The sequence below is a fragment of the Taudactylus pleione genome, unplaced genomic scaffold, assembly GCF_031769625.1.
Source record: "Taudactylus pleione unplaced genomic scaffold, aTauple2 ptg000366l, whole genome shotgun sequence".
In the NCBI taxonomy this organism is placed as follows: domain Eukaryota; kingdom Metazoa; phylum Chordata; class Amphibia; order Anura; family Myobatrachidae; genus Taudactylus; species Taudactylus pleione.
In genome coordinates this window covers 1,430,303-1,447,696 of record NW_028284767.1, presented here as the reverse complement: position 1 = coordinate 1,447,696, position 17,394 = coordinate 1,430,303, and the positions used below count along the sequence as shown (strand labels likewise).

General features: G+C 43.4%; 1 protein-coding gene across 1 annotated transcript in view; it reads left to right on the top strand.

Moving 5' to 3' along the window:
- Positions 1–682: 682 nt before the first annotated feature.
- Positions 683–17,394, top strand: part of DBP (D-box binding PAR bZIP transcription factor) — a 52,853-nt gene continuing 36,141 nt past the window's right edge. The window contains exons 1-2 of the mRNA XM_088444541.1: positions 683–1,027; positions 8,832–9,161. Coding sequence (XP_088300667.1) covers positions 862–1,027; positions 8,832–9,161 — 496 coding nt within the window. The 5' untranslated portion in view covers positions 683–861. The remainder of the gene's footprint in view (positions 1,028–8,831; positions 9,162–17,394) is intronic.

The following is a 17,394-nucleotide window of genomic DNA, read 5'->3' as shown; positions in this document are numbered from 1 at the left end:
AACGTGTGCCCATAAGCTACTGTGTGTACAGTACATCACCCCGCCCGCTGCCACTAGCTGAGTCAGTGTCACTTTAAGGGAAGCAGCAAACAGCACTCCTGCCGCACACACACACACACACACACACTCAGTCAGCTCCCTGTAATCAGCACACAGCCAGGTGACACATGCCCGTCCATGTGTACCTAACTCCACGGAACACGCCCCTCCGCGACGCTCATTGGCCATAACTGGGTCAAGCCCCTCCTAGTCGATGGGTGATTGGACAAAAATAGGTCAGGGCCAACCTGCCTCTCCCCATGTCACTGCCACATGACTATCCCAGTGCAACTTGCTAAACACAAATACACACATAAGCGCAGGCAGGCAGGCACAGCAGCTCAGGCACACATCGCAGCAAGCTGCAGCTGATATAAACATATAGCTATAATAAATAAATAAATGGTGCACAGAAAAAAAGCTGCAAACTCCAGAGCTGATTGGCTGCCAGATAGGTCTCGTTGCATGGATGCTGACCCCTCCTGCACTGTCACTGCCAGGGAAGAAAATAAGAACATAGCAAAACAGTTTCCCATTGATCAGGAAATGGGGGAACTTTTATTATTTTCTCCCCTTAACAAGAACAGCGGTCAGTGCATCCTATGCCAGCAGTCAGCCCGTCTATCCTGCTGAGCTGGCATCTTGCATTACATTCTTGCTTTACTGATTTGCTTTTTTTTTAACTGCACCTTTTTTTGTGATAAGGGGCATTTGTTACCAACCTATCTGGATTAAAAGAGGCATTGGTAGGAGAGCAAGTACCATTGGAGACTATTCTTCATCATCATCTGCTTCTTATTGACGTGCAAACTGTCAGAGGAGATGGCACGGCCAACAACCCAGCTGTTTGGCAACGAGAAGATACAGGGCCAACAGCTGCATCCCACGCCTCCCATAGGGGTGCCAGGGCCTGGGATGGTGAGCTTGAAGAGCTTGCTGCAAGGGCCCATAAAGGGTCAAGAACGCAGGGCAAAAGAACTAACCAATTGTAAGTGTTCTATCTATCTATCTATCTATCTATCTATCTATCTATCTATCTATCTATCTAATCTATCTATCCTGCAGTACAAGCATGTGTTCCACCTTCCCATCTGTTAATGCAATGTCATAGGTTTACTCCAGCCAAATGTTACCCCTCCGCCTGTCACACACTTTTTATTTTAGTTAATACTTTGGTGAAATGGGACTGGTCTAATCTGTCACCCTATACTGTACCTCCTTAGTGTCTTCGCTATATTTACTTTGTAATCTTCTCTTTATTTTTTAAATGTCAGTTTGCTGTCATTGTTTTGTTATCCCGAGGATACTGTTTGATTATTTATTTATTTAATAATATGTCACATTGTATGCACTGCAGTGTTTACATATTGCTTTATGAGTTTACTCATTACTGCTCACTTTGATGTTATGTTTATTTTATACCCAGTATTTGGGAAACACACACAACCCTACCTCTATCTATAGTCTATCCAACTCTACATGATGTATGGGCACTGGTAACCTTAATTCCTTGTTTTTAACACTGAAGAGCATTTTAAAAGCAAATATGCTTACTCATTCTAAAAACGGATGTATGCATGTTTTATAATGACCAAGGGTTTATGAAGTTAAACTTCTTTTAAATTTTAAATGCATTATTCATTAAACTCAAAAAGTGGTAATTTTTATGATACTGTTAAACTGCAATGTATATAGGGCCTAATTCATCACAGATAACAATTGCAACAGCGTACGCAGATTGGCCGATGGTGCGTACTGCGCATGCGTATGGATTGCAGTGCACGTGTGTAAGTGAGCACTGCGATCAGTTACGCATACGCAAAGCAATCGCAGAGTGAGTAACGGGAGGTCAGCGTTTGGGGGTGGTGACGGGGGAGTGGTTGGAGAAACGCAGGTGTGTCCGTTTGAATGCTGTTACTTGGGCGTGCATAAATTAGCCACCATGACGGCATGCGCAGCTGGAGTACTCACTGTGTGCGATGAGGTTAGCAATTTCTGAGTAAGGTCAGACCTGTTGTAATTGTGCATGTGGAGACGATGTTACTCAATGTTACCGATGTATACGCTGGTTTGCGAGGTCTTACGCATGTGAGACAGCGGTAGAGGGTGTCTATGTTGGCTGTGCGACGGCTTTGCGTTTGCATTCATTAGCATATTTTCGCAGCAGACCTGTGTCCATAATCAGCAGCGATCGCAATAGCGTTCCGTAGGCCCATAGTTTCCATAGATTCTCTAGGGCAATGTTCCATGTTTTATTCAGGTACCGGCTAATAAAATAGGTATGTATGTTAAATAGATGCATTCTAAGGGGTTAAATTAATAGCAGCTGTTTCATCCTCTAAAAATATGTTTGATATGTTTCTCATCTGTGTAGTAAGAGCTTTTAGTATTATGCACATACTACCTGGGAATGGCAGAAGCCAGACTAGCAAGATATATGCACAAATTATTGCATTACTTGTAATATGCAGAACATGCAGTACATGAGGAGATAGCCGCAGCTATATTTCTGCCCAGGAATGTAATTTTCCAATGAACAGTTGTTTTTTTTAGTCTCTGAATTGTATAATTGCCAAACTATGAAGACATTATTACCTAAAAAAAAATAGCTCAGTGCAAAAAATTTTCTGAAAATACAAATTATTTTGCATGTAGAGAAATAAATGTGTTTTGGTTCTATTGCAATATAGAAAGATATTACTGTGTTTCTAGACCTCCTCACTTAACAGTAGACAGCAGCAATCTCACCTATCATACAGTATATGACAATTAAAATCAACTGAATGTAAAATGCTCACATTCTATCCTTTTATGTGATAATACAATGTAATCAAAACGTGTGAAATGAAATAATGAAAAAAAATGGAAACAAAATATTGTTGCAATGTTAGTCTTTGACGCTAGTGGGGATTTAATAGGTGTACAGCCAAGGCCTATGCCAATGAAATTGCCATAGTTAAAAGCTAATACGACCTTAATTTAATACAACCTCCCCCCTAAATTATTATTGTTTCCTAAACTAAACCTTCCAAACAGGGTCCTTTTACCACTTTGTCTGTCAATACCCAGGCGCAAATGTAATAGGCTCCGATTGCAGGTCCATAGCCGCTAGATTTAAAGTGGTAATTAGTTTCAAGGCAAAACAACTTTAAATCTAGTGGCAATATCAATGGAATCGCGCTGGGCCCAGCAAATTGGAGCCTATTCCCCATTCTCACTTTACTGCTGTATTTGTCCCCAGTCAAAACGCTAAACTGGTGCAATGTAAATAAATGTTAAAATGGGTGTTGTCCGAATGGTTCTAGTGCTGGCATTCATCAGGCTCAATAAAGTTGGGGGAATGTTGCACAGGCAAAGTACAGTAAGTCTTAAACATGTTCTTATTGTCTATGCACAGTGGATGCTGCCATTTTGTGGTCAGTCATAGGAATGCTGCCTATTAATTCACCTGGAACTAGTGACATCATTGGGGTTAGAGGCTCAGGTGACAACATGGGTCCTCCACTGTGTGTAGATATCTAGGGTGGGTTGGGTAAGAAATGCCGACGACCAGAAAGCCGTCTCACTTAATCCCGATGCCGCAAGCCCAAATGCTGAAGATCCTGACTGGGGCTGGTAAGTACCCTAACCCTCCCATCTCCCACTCCTAACCCTAATCTCTCCCCGGTGGTGCCTAACCCTAACCTCTCCCTGGGGGTGCCAAAATCTAACCCCCCTTCCCCACACCCTAAACCTAACTTTCCCGGGGTGGTTCCTAACCCTAACCTCCCTCCCAGGGGTGCCTAACCCCCCCTCCCCGCACCCTAAAATGAACCCTCCTGGGATGGTGCCTAACCCTAAGTCTCTCTGGGGGGTCCCTAAACCTAACCCCCCCCCCCCTGCGTGGCTAAGCACTAACACTGCCTGGCTTACCTTTGTTCAGGAAGCCTCTGTCTAGATTTTGGCGTCGGGATATAAACGGGTGTCGGGGTTTCCAACGCTTGTCTTTAGTCTCGAGTCGGTATTTAGATGCCGGGATTTAGTCACACGGCTTCCCGGCCATTGGCATTTTAACTATATCCCATCAGGACACATCAATGGTAGAATCATAATTTTTTGCTAGTAACTGTAACTTAATAGACCATAGTGGTACAGTGTTCTCCCCAGGCTGTTTTCTGCGGGCGCATCACCCAGCAGAAACAGCCTGCCGTCCGGCACTTTTTCCCGCCGACCCCCGCTGTGCAACGTTGGTCTCTGAAGTGACCGGAGGCTAAAGAAGCCTCCGACCGTTTGAGAGGCCAGCGTTCCCAGTGATGCACTGCGCAGGTGACGTCATGACGTCACACGCGACGTGAGGAGCCTGCCCCGCGCGCCTGCTGGATCTAGTTAGATCCAGTCAGCTCGAGGCAGCGGGAGCGGCCAGCAAGTAAAGGTTAGTGCTGGGCTGGGGTTGGGGCCAGGACCAGTCTGGGGGCACTATTTAAGTCTGGGGGCACTGCATGAGGGACACTATTAAACCTGGGGGCACTGCATAAGGGACACTATTAAACCTGGGGGCACTGCATAAGGGGCCAGCCTGGGGGGCACTGCATAAGGAACACTATTTAAGCCTGGGGTACTGCATAAGGGACACTATTTAAGCCTGGGGGCACTACATAAGGGACCAGTCTGGGGGCACTACATAGGGGCACTACTTCAGCCAGGGGGGAAATGCATAAGGGTAAAGTTAAACTACAGGGGGCAATGCATAAAGGGGAAAACTACAGGGGGCACTGTATAATGGGCACTTTTGACTGGGAGCCTGTGGGGGAGCAGCCTGAGACCTGTCGGGCTGGATTGGTTAGGGAGATACCCCTTTTACCGGCGCGCACATAATTGTGAAGGCCCCCCCACCCGGCTACTTTTGGATGCCACCCGGCTGGAAAAAATTTCTGGGGAGAACACTGTGGTATATTACATGTATTGTGTCACAATCACCTGTTTTTGGAAGTTTGCATGTTTTACATATTCATTGGGAAGGATCTTCCCATCTCCCGACATTTGGCGTTTACAAGAAAGCTGTATTGCGCAATAAGATGGAGCACTGTCTATGAGTCATAGAAGGCAGAGCATATGTAGGTAGGGTGCATTCCAGGTGAGCGAGGAAGCTGGAGCTCAGCACCGTGTCCTGCATGTCTGACACCTGACTGGTTGAGTTAGTACAGTACAGCACGTGTAGTACTAGGTGTTTACAGCACAGACCATGTGGCAAATGTTTTACTGTACACCTAGCAGAGCTAATTTGGCCATTGTTGACAGTAACGTGTTTTTAATAAGTAAAATAAATACTGGTTCACTGAATAACATAATAATGTCAATGAGAAAGAAATTATAGGCGTTATAATTGAAGCTGGGTTGTTAAAATACTTTTTTGTCAAAATGAGAAATGTTCATCTTGCTTCATCTGACTGTTCCAAACCAAGGCCAGGTGTATTAAATGACCACTAAATCTTAGTTAAGATTAAAAGCATCTACTGTAATAACATTCTTGAGTACTGTAGATGTAAAAAGGTGTATATTTATATATATTGAAATAACATGAATAGTTTATATAAGGACCATTTATCCTGAAAGATATAGAGCCTGATTCATAGATGTGTGCTAACCCGATGTTTAGCGCACATCTCCGAAGTTTTGGTGTCTGTGCATGCGCAGGACCCGTTCTACGCATGTGCAGAACGGGTCCTTCGATCTCACTCGCAGACCCCCGCCCAAGCTGCATCATGATTGACATGCTGCGGCGTTTAGAGACTGGAGAGGGGGCGTCGCTGGCCACCATTCCTGGAAATGGGGCATGTCGTCCACGTTTTCCGGGAGGGATGAGGCCAGGGTCTGCATTGGTGGACTCAGATTTCCTGGCCTCGCATGTGACCAAGACCCGGAAATCCAGAAAATTGGATTATTTGCCGCTGCTGATTGAGAATGCCAATGTACACAGATGTGATCACCACGTAAGAACCTACTACAGTCAGTGTATATCTCATGCAACTGCTCTAAAATTACTATTAAAAAAAATCACCTACAATTGCCCATACCACAAGCTACTGCTTTATGTTATCAGGATGTTCACAGTCTCTGTCTGTTTCATGAGTTTAGAGTTGTACTTTACCCTTGTAGAGATATAAAGTGTAGAGAGATAAGTACCAAAAAATTAGCTCCAAACTGTCACTTTACAGGCTTAGAAAAATGATAGTAAGGAGCTGATTGGTTAGTACTTTATCTCTATCCACTTTATCTCTCACAAAAGCTTAGTACATCTACCCTAGGCAGGACCTACAAAGTGGTTACAGGGGGTGAAAAGAGAACTACAGGAGGTGAAAGGGGTTTTGGCTGCTACAGGATCCAGAGGTGAGTGGAGCCCACCCAGCAATTCTGGGTACACCCTGTACTCCCTTTATGCACCAAGCTCTCTTCTAGAAATAAGTGGGACATGCTGAGAAGAGGCCTCCAGTCTGCCCTTTTGAGAGCAGAATTGTGGGCTGGGTGGCTAGATTGGCATCGCTGGGCCCCTACTCAGAGCAGCTCAGTGTGTATGTTTGGAAGAGATGGACTTAATGCAGATTAGCTGGAGGCGTGGATCTGCAGCTAGGGGTGAGCAGCTAATGGTGAGCAACTTCAGGCCCTGCAGCTTTTTCTGCACTTCATTTCCCTGGCCTTCTGAGTTAGTAATATACTACAAACTGTATTCGTTTAGAACCAATGTTTGGTTTTGCTTTCGTTGTGGTATTTTTTAGAGTGCTGTTAAATAACTGCTCTAAAGCAAAGTAACAGCAGTTTTAGATTTATTTTTTTTAAATGAAGAAATCCTGATTCCAAAGTAAGGAGAAGCTCAGTCTGGTCTTATTTACGTACTAGATGGATTAAAAAACAAACCTATGTTGAAAGAAGTGAAATCGCAAGAGTGTGGTGCTCCAGTAGTATGACGACTTTTCCAGTTAGTGAAAACATACATCGCTGCTGTGCCACATTTCTCACACAGGAGCCGCATGGATGCTGGGAGGTTATGACATTTACCTTCTCTGCTTTAATCAGACAGACTGCATTGTATTATATACCTGGGTTGGTTAGTAGAGACCCATACAGTGGTGTAAGCTTTGTTATGTAATAACTTGAAGGCGGTGTTTCATGTGCAATATCCAAGCATGCTTAAGTAATCAATTGCATAACTAAACAATGATAATGAATGTTAATTATTACATATTTATAGAAAACTAAAAATGTTTGGAGGGAAAAAGAGACTGCAATAGTTAAGCCGTGTATCTACTAGCAGATATTAATGAGTGATTGCACGATTACGACATCATAATCGTGCAATCGCTCATTAATCGTGCAGAAATCGTGCACTATAATGTAGGAAATGATCAGCGATGCGCGCTCCCGCTGGTCATTTCCGACATCAATCATCGGCTGAACATGCCGGTCAATCTGCTGCTAACGACAGATTGGCCATGTTCATGGATGATGGAGGGTGCCTGCACTGAATGACTAATTGTTCAGTGCAGGGGCGTTTCTAGAGAGGAGGTGTCCAGTGTGCAGTCTCCGACACGGGCTCCCTCCTCTCCGCCCGGTGGCCAGCAGCGCACTGAGCTGTGCGCGGCCAGCGCCGGAGATATAGACTCTGGGCACTAGAGTGTGCACAGAGTCTATAATGTATGCACAGGTCACCGGGAAAATGGCCGTGGTGGCCATTTTCTCTGTACTGTGCATGCGCAAACGACGGGATAATGGCCGCCGCGACCATTTTCCCGTCGTTTTACAGCGCCGGACCCCCGCGCCGATGTTGGACTCCAGAGAGGTAAGTAATAATATGGGTGCAGGGTGTGCGGTGCGGGGCCCCCCTGGACCCAGGGGCCCGTGTTCCCCGCACACCCTGCACCCATTATAGATACGCCCCTGGTTCAGTGTAGACACTGCAGGGGATAGGGAATGATGGTACGATTACAATGTCGTAATCGTACTGTCATTACCTCATCTGCTAGTGGATGTGCGCCTTTAGAAATGAAGAGCCAAATGTAATAAGGTGAGAGTTTAGCAGTAAACTCTCACACTCTTTAAACTCGGACAATGTAATAAAGTCCTAGAACATGCAAACTCACATGTTTTTAGACTAAAAAAAGTCTCACGATTTAAACTCTCATCCTGATGTTTTCCCATTTTGAAGATAAAACTCGACCAAAGTGAGAGATTAGTGCTAAACTCTCACATTTTCTAAACTCTCACCCTATTACTTTTGGCCTGAAATCTGTGTTACCCCTTATTACTAATATGCTCTTACTGTCCTCAAAGTCCTGGAGCTCCAACTACTCCATGCAGCCATGTTTGTCGAAACTCAAGTCTCACAGGACCAAGTGAAAACCAAAGCTGTGTGATACTACAGAGAGGCGATGTGAGCAGGAGTCTCAATCAGGAGCCACAATCTGGATATTCCAGCTTCTGATTGGTCCCCCCACCTCTCTGAAGCCATTTTAAAGTGTTGAACCTAAATAATTTGCTTAGCTGGTAATGCAGTGTATACCAACATACTGTAGCACATAGAAACCGCTCACGTTACATTTCATTGTCTCAGTCTTGCCAGAAAAATGGCAGCTGTAGTCTGATGACTTGCAGTGAATTATATACCATTTGTGCACATTGTGCAATATTATTTTAATGTTTCTTAATTTATTGTTTAAATCGGAAATAATGTTTATGTATAAATATTGATGAAATTGACAATATCAAGAAGCAACAAATGTTTACATGGTACCTGACTATTTAATATGCTTCTTTTGAAGGTATCGTGAAGGATAAAGAGAGAAAACTGGAGGATGAAATGACTGGACCTCGTCCTTCTCACTGTGCTTTCCTTGGATCTCTTTTATGGGAACGCACATTGCCATACAATGAAATAGAATATGTTGACCTGGATGAGTTCCTACTGGAAAATGGACTGCCACCAAGCCCACCTCACCAGCCTTTCTCACCAGCCAACCTGACACCACCTCCATCTAACCAGTCAGTCGTTGACCTCAGCCGACCAGCTTCTTGCGCCTCTTCTTCCACTTGTTCCTCCCCAGTACAGAGCGTGATGGGCAGCGACTATGAACACCCAAGCGGCAAAACAGGTATTACATTTAGCAATATTATCAAAATAAATAGAGCTAAGTTTTATATCTGTTGGAATAATGTATCTTCTACTCCTCCACGTCACTGAATTTCAGCCAACGTGACCATGTTTATATTATTTGTTTTTGCGTTTTAATTTTCTCTTCGGATCTTTGGATACAATGGTATATTTTACACCAGTCCTCCTGGAGATGGTCAGTTTGTTTTGTGTTTAGAAGTATTTTGTGCCAAAGCTCATTATATGACACTGAGAGATTATTTTCAAACACAGACAAGTTTCGGAGCAACCAGGGTATCTATTTGGAATATCCATTGTGACACTTTTTTTTTTGCCTTTGAGCAATACATGGCCAACAGTGACACTTTATTGGCTGAATATGAATGATGGCATCTTTTTTATATTTAGGGGTAAATTTACTAAAGTGAGAGTTTTTAGAAGTGAGTTTTAAAAGTGATGTTGCCCATAGCAACCATTCAGATTCTAGCTATTATCTTCTAGAAGGTGCTAGTTAAATGTTAAATAGAATCTGATTGGTTGCTATGGGCAACATCACTTTTAAAACTCACTTCTAAAAACTCTCACTTTAGTAAATTTACCCCTTAGGATATTGTTTTCTTTCTATGTGATACTTTGTATTATGGTACCATGCCTGATTTTCTACTGGTATGATGGATGTAAAAGAGGGGCATACTGTATATGAAAACTGTTGCAAGGGAGATAAGTGCGGTAACCTATAGCAACCAGTTATGTATTTTTGATATGGAGTTTACAAAATGAAAGTAGACATTTGATTTCGTGCTATGTTAGACTGTAGCTCCTTATTCCAGTGCAGCAGCTTTCAAACATTTCAGAAGGTAGAAAGCCTCCAATGGCTGCTCAGTTGTAGAGTTTTTACTGGGGGAAGCTTCTAAGCATTTTTGTACAAAGGGACATGTGGAGAGTGGTGTAGGTTTGCCAGGTCTCAAGCTGCCAGTTGTTCAGCACTTCTATAAAGTAGTACCAAAGGCAGGCTTACGCAATCACAGAGCAGTACAGCCTACTGTGAATGTTAATAGTGTCCTTTTCATCATTGGGGGAGATGTACTAAACTTTGAAAAGTGATAAAGTGGAGAATGATAAAGTACCAACCATTCAACTCCTAAGTGCTATTTTTGAAACACAGCCTGTAAAGTGACAGGAGCTGATTGGTTGGTACTTTATCACTCTCCACTTTATCACTTTTCAAGACTTAGTACATCTCCCTCAAAGTGATTTGCACTTATAGAGATGCTGTTAATTAATAAAGAAACATTTTTCTTCAGCAAATATGGCCCGTATTCAATTTGGAACGAAAAGCCATTTTCGCGTGTTTTTAGGCGAAAACTTTTCGCCGATGATGTCATTTCGCCAGGCGGAAAAGTATCGCCGTATTCAATTTGAAAGACTTTCCGCCTAGGCGGAAAGTCAATGCAATGTAATAGGCAAAAAAGTTTTAATAGCAGGCGGAAAAAAGTGCAGAATTGGGGTTTTGGGGTGCAACGTTGCGGGAACCCCTGTGCAGCCTTTAGACAGTCCCCCAAAGGTAAACTGTGTCAATAAATAAAAAAAAAACACTTTAGAACACCCCAAAAGATCACTTTGAATTTGGGGGAGAAAAAAAATGTTGGGGGACAAAGTTAAAAACTAGCGAACTTGACTCTGGGGGGGTCCCCAAGTATGCCCCAGGTGTTGTATTCATTGCAGGTGCTTGCAGAAGGTGGATTTTTCACGTTTTTTTAAACTTAACTTTGGCAACTTTAAAATATGCTGGTACCCCAAATTTGCTGAGATAAGTTATTTTCTGCAAAAAATACGCCAGAATACTATTGAGCCCGTTTAAAAAAACACCAAATACCTTCAGCAAGCCAAATCGGGGGGTACCCCCATGTCAGAGCATGTTTTGGGGAGTGTCAGGCTGATTTCCCCAAATATGTCAGTACTTTCCGCTTGTTTAAATTTCGCTGGGTCCCATTTTCGCCTACTTTCAAATTGAATACGGGGATAAGCGGACACGCGCGCGATACTTTTCCTCCTGCAAAACACGCGATATAGGCGAAAAGTCCAGGAGGCGAAAAAGTATTGCGGCTCAGCTCAAATTGAATACGGGCTTATGTCGGTAAACTGTGGTCCTAAAATGCACTTGGCACTAGAAATTAACATTTGTATTTCTATTGTACTGTATATCAACAGCTACTTATGATATTCTTGCCATTTCATCAAGTAAAAACTTACATTCATGCTTATTTACCTGCTTCAGGCACTCTTATTTGCTTGCACGTCATTTCTATCGCCAGCGGCACGCCATTCCAAGGAGAGTACACATAGTAGTTTTGAAAAAAAAGAAAAACATGGCTGCTACTGTAGATTTAGAATGAGACATTTTTAATCATTTCCATTTATTCTTAGGCAATGTTTTGGAGCATCATTGTGGTCGGGATGACAAATTTACTTTAAAGATCATTACAATGTAATGCAAATTAAATGTCATGAATGATGTATTGCAGACTAATATGTTACAGTAAATCAGGGTCTGAGTAGTATTGAAATGGTTACCAGTAATTATATCCAGTTGCATAGCGTGGAGGAAACACTGTGTGTTCCTGTTCCTTTGGCAAGCGCATGGTGAGAGGAGAAGGGCCAAGCCTGTCTCTTATTTTGAGTTTAACATGAGGAAACCCGCCCCAACCAACAAACACATAACCGGTTTGCCATGTTGTGCCAGCCAGAAATGCCACTGTATGTGTGCTGGAAAAGCAAATCCGAAAACTTAAGCAGGGTACATGAACAACAGTCCCATTCTCGGCGAGGAAGCAGTAGGGCTTTGTGCCATAGCAATAGGATTAAATGCATCATTGTGATATCTCAAACACATACCAAGGGTCAGGTCACAGATTAATTGCATACACTTGTAATCACCACAATATTAAGTTTTGCATCGGCTTTGCAATAATGGTTTAACTCACGGCTTTCCAACACTTAATATAAATTGTGTTTCCCATGCACAATATTTGCAAATTGTGAGTGACATGGTTTTTTTTTATATTTCTAAATAGTATATATATATATTCTCAACTAACTGGTAATGCTAGTTTGTTATTCCTTTACTGTCCCCTGGCACCTCCCAAAACTTGTGTCTAAAATGTAAAAAAGAAACGAAGCAGACGCCTGCTGTCAGCAATAGTGCACAGTCCACGTGCCGCCCCAGCATTCATTCTTATGATGCAACCCTGAGTTATAGTCTGCAGTTATACAGAGAACGGCAGGGTGGAACAGATGGCAGGAGGCTTACAGCTGTGTGTGTGTGTGTGCATTCTATGTGTCTACCCTGTGTACTCCCATAGTGAGTGTATGTAGAACCTAGAACTAAAGTGCCCATGTTTGGCTGCATGCATGCACCTACATGCCAACCAGAGGCTTAGGCTGTGTCTCTTGCTTCCTTCTTAATAGCCAAACAATATTTTTGAAAAGGTGATGTGGGGTGAGTTGGCAGGAGGGAAACTCGGGAGTGTTTGTGAAGCAGAATATGAGAGATGAAGGTTATGGGTGAGGCTGGCATTATGTCTGCTGAGAGGAAAGCAGAGCTTGTGTGTGAATCGGATTAATCACTTTTGAATATTTCAAGAGCTTTAATATATATATATATATATATATATATATATATATGTGTGTGTGCGTATATATATATATATATTTATTTATATTATACAAACAAGTAAATACATATAGTATATATATATGTATGTATATATACACAAAGTATATATATATATGTATGTACATATTTATATATATATATCTATATATATATATATATATATATATAAATGCGCTGTTTTAGGTACACAAGAAAGGAAACTATGAGAATGCATATGTCACTTTGTATATAAAAGTACATAGTTACAACCTGTGTACACTGTATAAAACATTTTGAAGTGTGGCATTAACATTTAAGTAGTTAGATTTTTTAGAAATTATGGTTGTGTTTTTGATGTACACACTGAAATTTAGAGGTAACTCAACTGTCTTAAAGTAAATCATGGCAGAATTCTAGGCCCCAAAAATAAATCTGCATTTCAGTTTTTGGGCATTGGTAGGTTATATCTTTCTTGACTATTAGGTAGGGTACACACTTAGAGGCGTATGACCACCCTCGCAGACCGAGCGACCAATTTGGTAAGGATACACACTTGCCAATTGGCAGCTCGATATCTGGCTGGACATTACAACTGGGCGGGCATTTAAATTTGGCTGTCCAGTTGTGATGGCAGTGTCATCGGTTCCTGTGAACAGTGTAACGGGTCGGTCAGTGGGTCGCCAGTACACACCGGCAGATGTGCATGATATATCTGCAAGATATATTGCATCTGCCGTACAGCACGGCCGACATGACATATTAGTGTACAACGTCGTTCACAGATATATTATGTGTACACACAAGCCGACGCACTTAACGGCTGTACGAAAGATATACAGTATCGCATAGTGTGTACCCAAGCATTAGACTGTTTCTTCAGTTGTCTCCTGTTATTAAGCAGTTGAATTTGCTTTGCAATTTTCAAGCACAAGCCTGCCCCATACTCCCCCCAAACATCCACTCATTGCTGTGCAAAGCAGTTTGAGGTACTCATGGTACCCATTCCCCACTACTCTGCTATGCTGTCCCGAATGGGTTGGCGAGACAGGACCATCAAATATGTACTGTCCCACCTAGCTTGAGACATTTGGGAGGTATCTGTTTAGCCATTGTTTGATCCTGATTTTCAGTATGTCAGTTGTTCTGATTCCAGTAATCCAAATCCCCAATAAATATTTTATCCACTGAATTAAATAATCAAATTGACTTTGTTTCACTGACTCGTCAAGCCTTAATTTTAACCACCTTTAAAAAATCACAGCTTCAAACTGGAGCTGCCAAATGCTTGCCTCTTATTAGATCTCGATGACTGGAGATCTCCTAGAAACAAGTATCTGCAGGAAGATCCTCCATAGTTTTGGGTGTGTTTGTGTCTGTTTTTTTTATTAGCCTGAGGCTTTTTCTGCCACAACCACTCCCATCAAGTCTCTTGCCACCAGTCTGCCTCACATCCTAGGGTGACCGTTTGCATGCTGTGCCCAGCTTCCAAATTGGCCAACTTGACTCCCACACCGGTCTTCTTGTCAAAAGCTGGGTACAAACCATATGATGGTGCGACCCAATGATGCGACAGGCGATGTGACATTACATCATACGCTGTGTCCAGACTGCATGATCCATGACGTATGATGTACCGTTGCATGCTGCATGAAACAAACACTGGGGGTCATTCAGACCCGCTCGCAAGCGGCAGGACGCTCGCAAGCGGGTCGATGTTCCCCACTGCGCATGCGCGAGACCCGGTGAGCGACGGGCCCACCATCGCTCCGGGTCTCACACCAAAGGGGGCGTGCTGTCGATGTTGATTGACAGCACGCCCCCTTTGGTGGGCGTGCCGGGGCGTGCCTGCCAGACGGAGGCATTCCCATTGGAACGCCTACCGTCTGAAGCCGGCCCCACTGACATCGCTAGTGATGTCAGTGGGAGTGATTTTGGCTCTGATAGAGCCAAAATCACTCCAGGGCTTGCGGCAGCGAGACCCTACCGCAGGGTCTCCGTCGCAAGCCCGATGGTCGCGATGGTCAAGACCATCGCAACCATCATCATGGATGCCCGCTATAGCTGTGGGAGGTAACCCACAGCTATGCGAGCGTCCATGAGGACGCTCCAAAAAAGGTAGGAGGGCCCTGATTCAGAGCGAGCACTCTGGTCAGAGCGTTCAGCTCTGAATCAGGCCCACTGTTCACTGTATCGTCCAATCTGCCGTGCAGAACAGCAGATGGGACCGCTGTGAACGACGGGTCAGGTGTACACACTATATGATGTGTACAATAAACCATTCCGATCCACGTAAGGTAGCTGCCATTGCTATCTGTCTTTCAGGTGCTGTAGACTGATTAGCTACCTATGGGTAATAATGCAAATGCACCCGAAAAAGTCATTATCAAGTGATGTCACAGAAACATCCTGATTTCTCTACCTTGCTAAAATTGCCCATAATCAGATGTTTTTATTATTGACAATTGTCCTGCAAAAATTGGGACTGTTGGAAAGTATGGACTACAGTTTTTGCAGACATATTGTTATTGTGTTTTACATATTCTTTCAGAAGTGAAACTCGCAGCAATATCTTGAGATATCATGTGGCCTCTGTACAATATCAAAATGATTACTTTTTATTGTAGTGTCAGTAATAGGTTGCATTTTGACCTGTATTATTTTTTCTTCATACTGATAGGCGAAGAATCAAGTTATTTCTTGCTGACGTTGATGAAGGGTTAAGCTGGATTGCATGGCTAAAAACAGATACAGTATATGGGTATCCTGTATCTATTCAGTAACAAACTTTTCACACACCAGTTGGTGCAATGATAGATTTATGATACTGTTTTGTTGTGCAGTAAGTTAGAGAACTGTCTCTATAGTAAACTGACAGCGCAGATCAGAAGACCGTGACACTGTTGCAATTCTCACTGCTACAATTCCTACCCAATATTAACACATATATGAGTCATTGTATGGCTTGAACCAATATTTAGCAAACAACTAAATAATTTGTGGGTTGGGTATAAAATCCAGGCGGCTGACTAACCCCCCTCTCCGCAGCCTAACCGTAATGCGTATATATTTACCCAGATCCTGTGTTCGGGATTCTGACGCCGGTATCCTGATCTCATTCGAGACTGCGGCAGCGGCATTTTGCCGGGCGGCGGGATTCCGGTGTTTGTATATCGGCGGCCGGCATATTCACAACATTCCATAATTTGTAAACAATGACATCACTAAAGTAGCCTCTATCAGCATTATCCATCTCTAGTGATACTGTTGACTTTTGAAAGTGGCATTGCTGGGCTCCGACCCTAATACAGCTATTGGGCCTGGCTATACCTTCCCCCCACCTGTAAACATTGACTTCTTATAGCCTAAACAATCACCTCTTTGTGTATTTCAAACAAATCTAAATACTCTTCCTTACGCTCCAGTAGATCTCCTTCTGACTTTCACATCCAAGACGCTCCTCCGTGTCACTAGTGGAATTCCTTTCCCCAGGGCTGTAACTAGGGGTGTGTGCAACCAATGCCGCCGCACGGAGTGAAGGGCTTTGTAGGTGGCACTATCACTCACCCACGGCCCTTGCTTCTGGCTAGCAGGGTGCCTGGAACCTCACCCGGTAGCCAGTATCGCTGCAGCAGTCCCGCCCATAGCACCCTTTGAATGCTACAGGCATTGCACTACTGCACTTCCAGGTGCTGGTGGCTCCACCCCTATGAAAGACATCATGATGTGTCATACACAAAGGGGCGGGGCCGGCACAGGGTGCTGTTACACCATGTTACGACCCTACCCTGCCCAATCAGGGTCTCCCAAATCTCTTCAAATCTTTAATCACTCTCTGAAAACCCATCTATGTACTCTATTAGCGCTTCCTCAACTCCCGCAAACACTGCTCATACTGGTAAATCAATAGATAGTAAATAAGTCTCGGGATAACGGACTACACCACCCCCACCCTCACAGCTAACATCCACCAGGTGTCTGTTGACACAGCAGATGACATGTTGTTGACATAATAGAATGATGACCTAACATCCCTGGTGGTCCACCAGTCACCTACCTGGTCCCAGCAGCTGCACCAGCTCCAGTGTCTTCTTCCGGGTCCCAACGGTCACTTGTGCAGCAGTTCCGGTGCAGACATCTGACGAGAGGCGGTTATGGTATTATTACCCTATCCCTAACCCTCTCGCCACAGCCTAACCCTAAGCCTGTCGACATTTCTAATGTGTTGTCGGCATAACGAATATAAACCTAGTCACTGTTGTCTATGTGACCGAAGTCTAGAGTCAGTGGAGACATGATAGGACATCATTTCAGGCATAAAGTGACTGATTCCAGCAAAGCTTATTACAAATAGATCTAAATGTATTTTGCACATCTGTTTATTTCAGTCCTCTAACAAGCAGCTTTTCATAGTGAAAAGCATCCATGAACTGTTCAGCATGAAGTGTATACACTAGTAGTTTAATTGTTTTATTGGCTGTTGAAAGGCTCACTGATCTGATTTATTATCACTAGTGAAGGACAGCATCAAAAGTATAAAAAGAAATAGCTGGCTAGATAGATCTCACGTTGAAAGTTGATG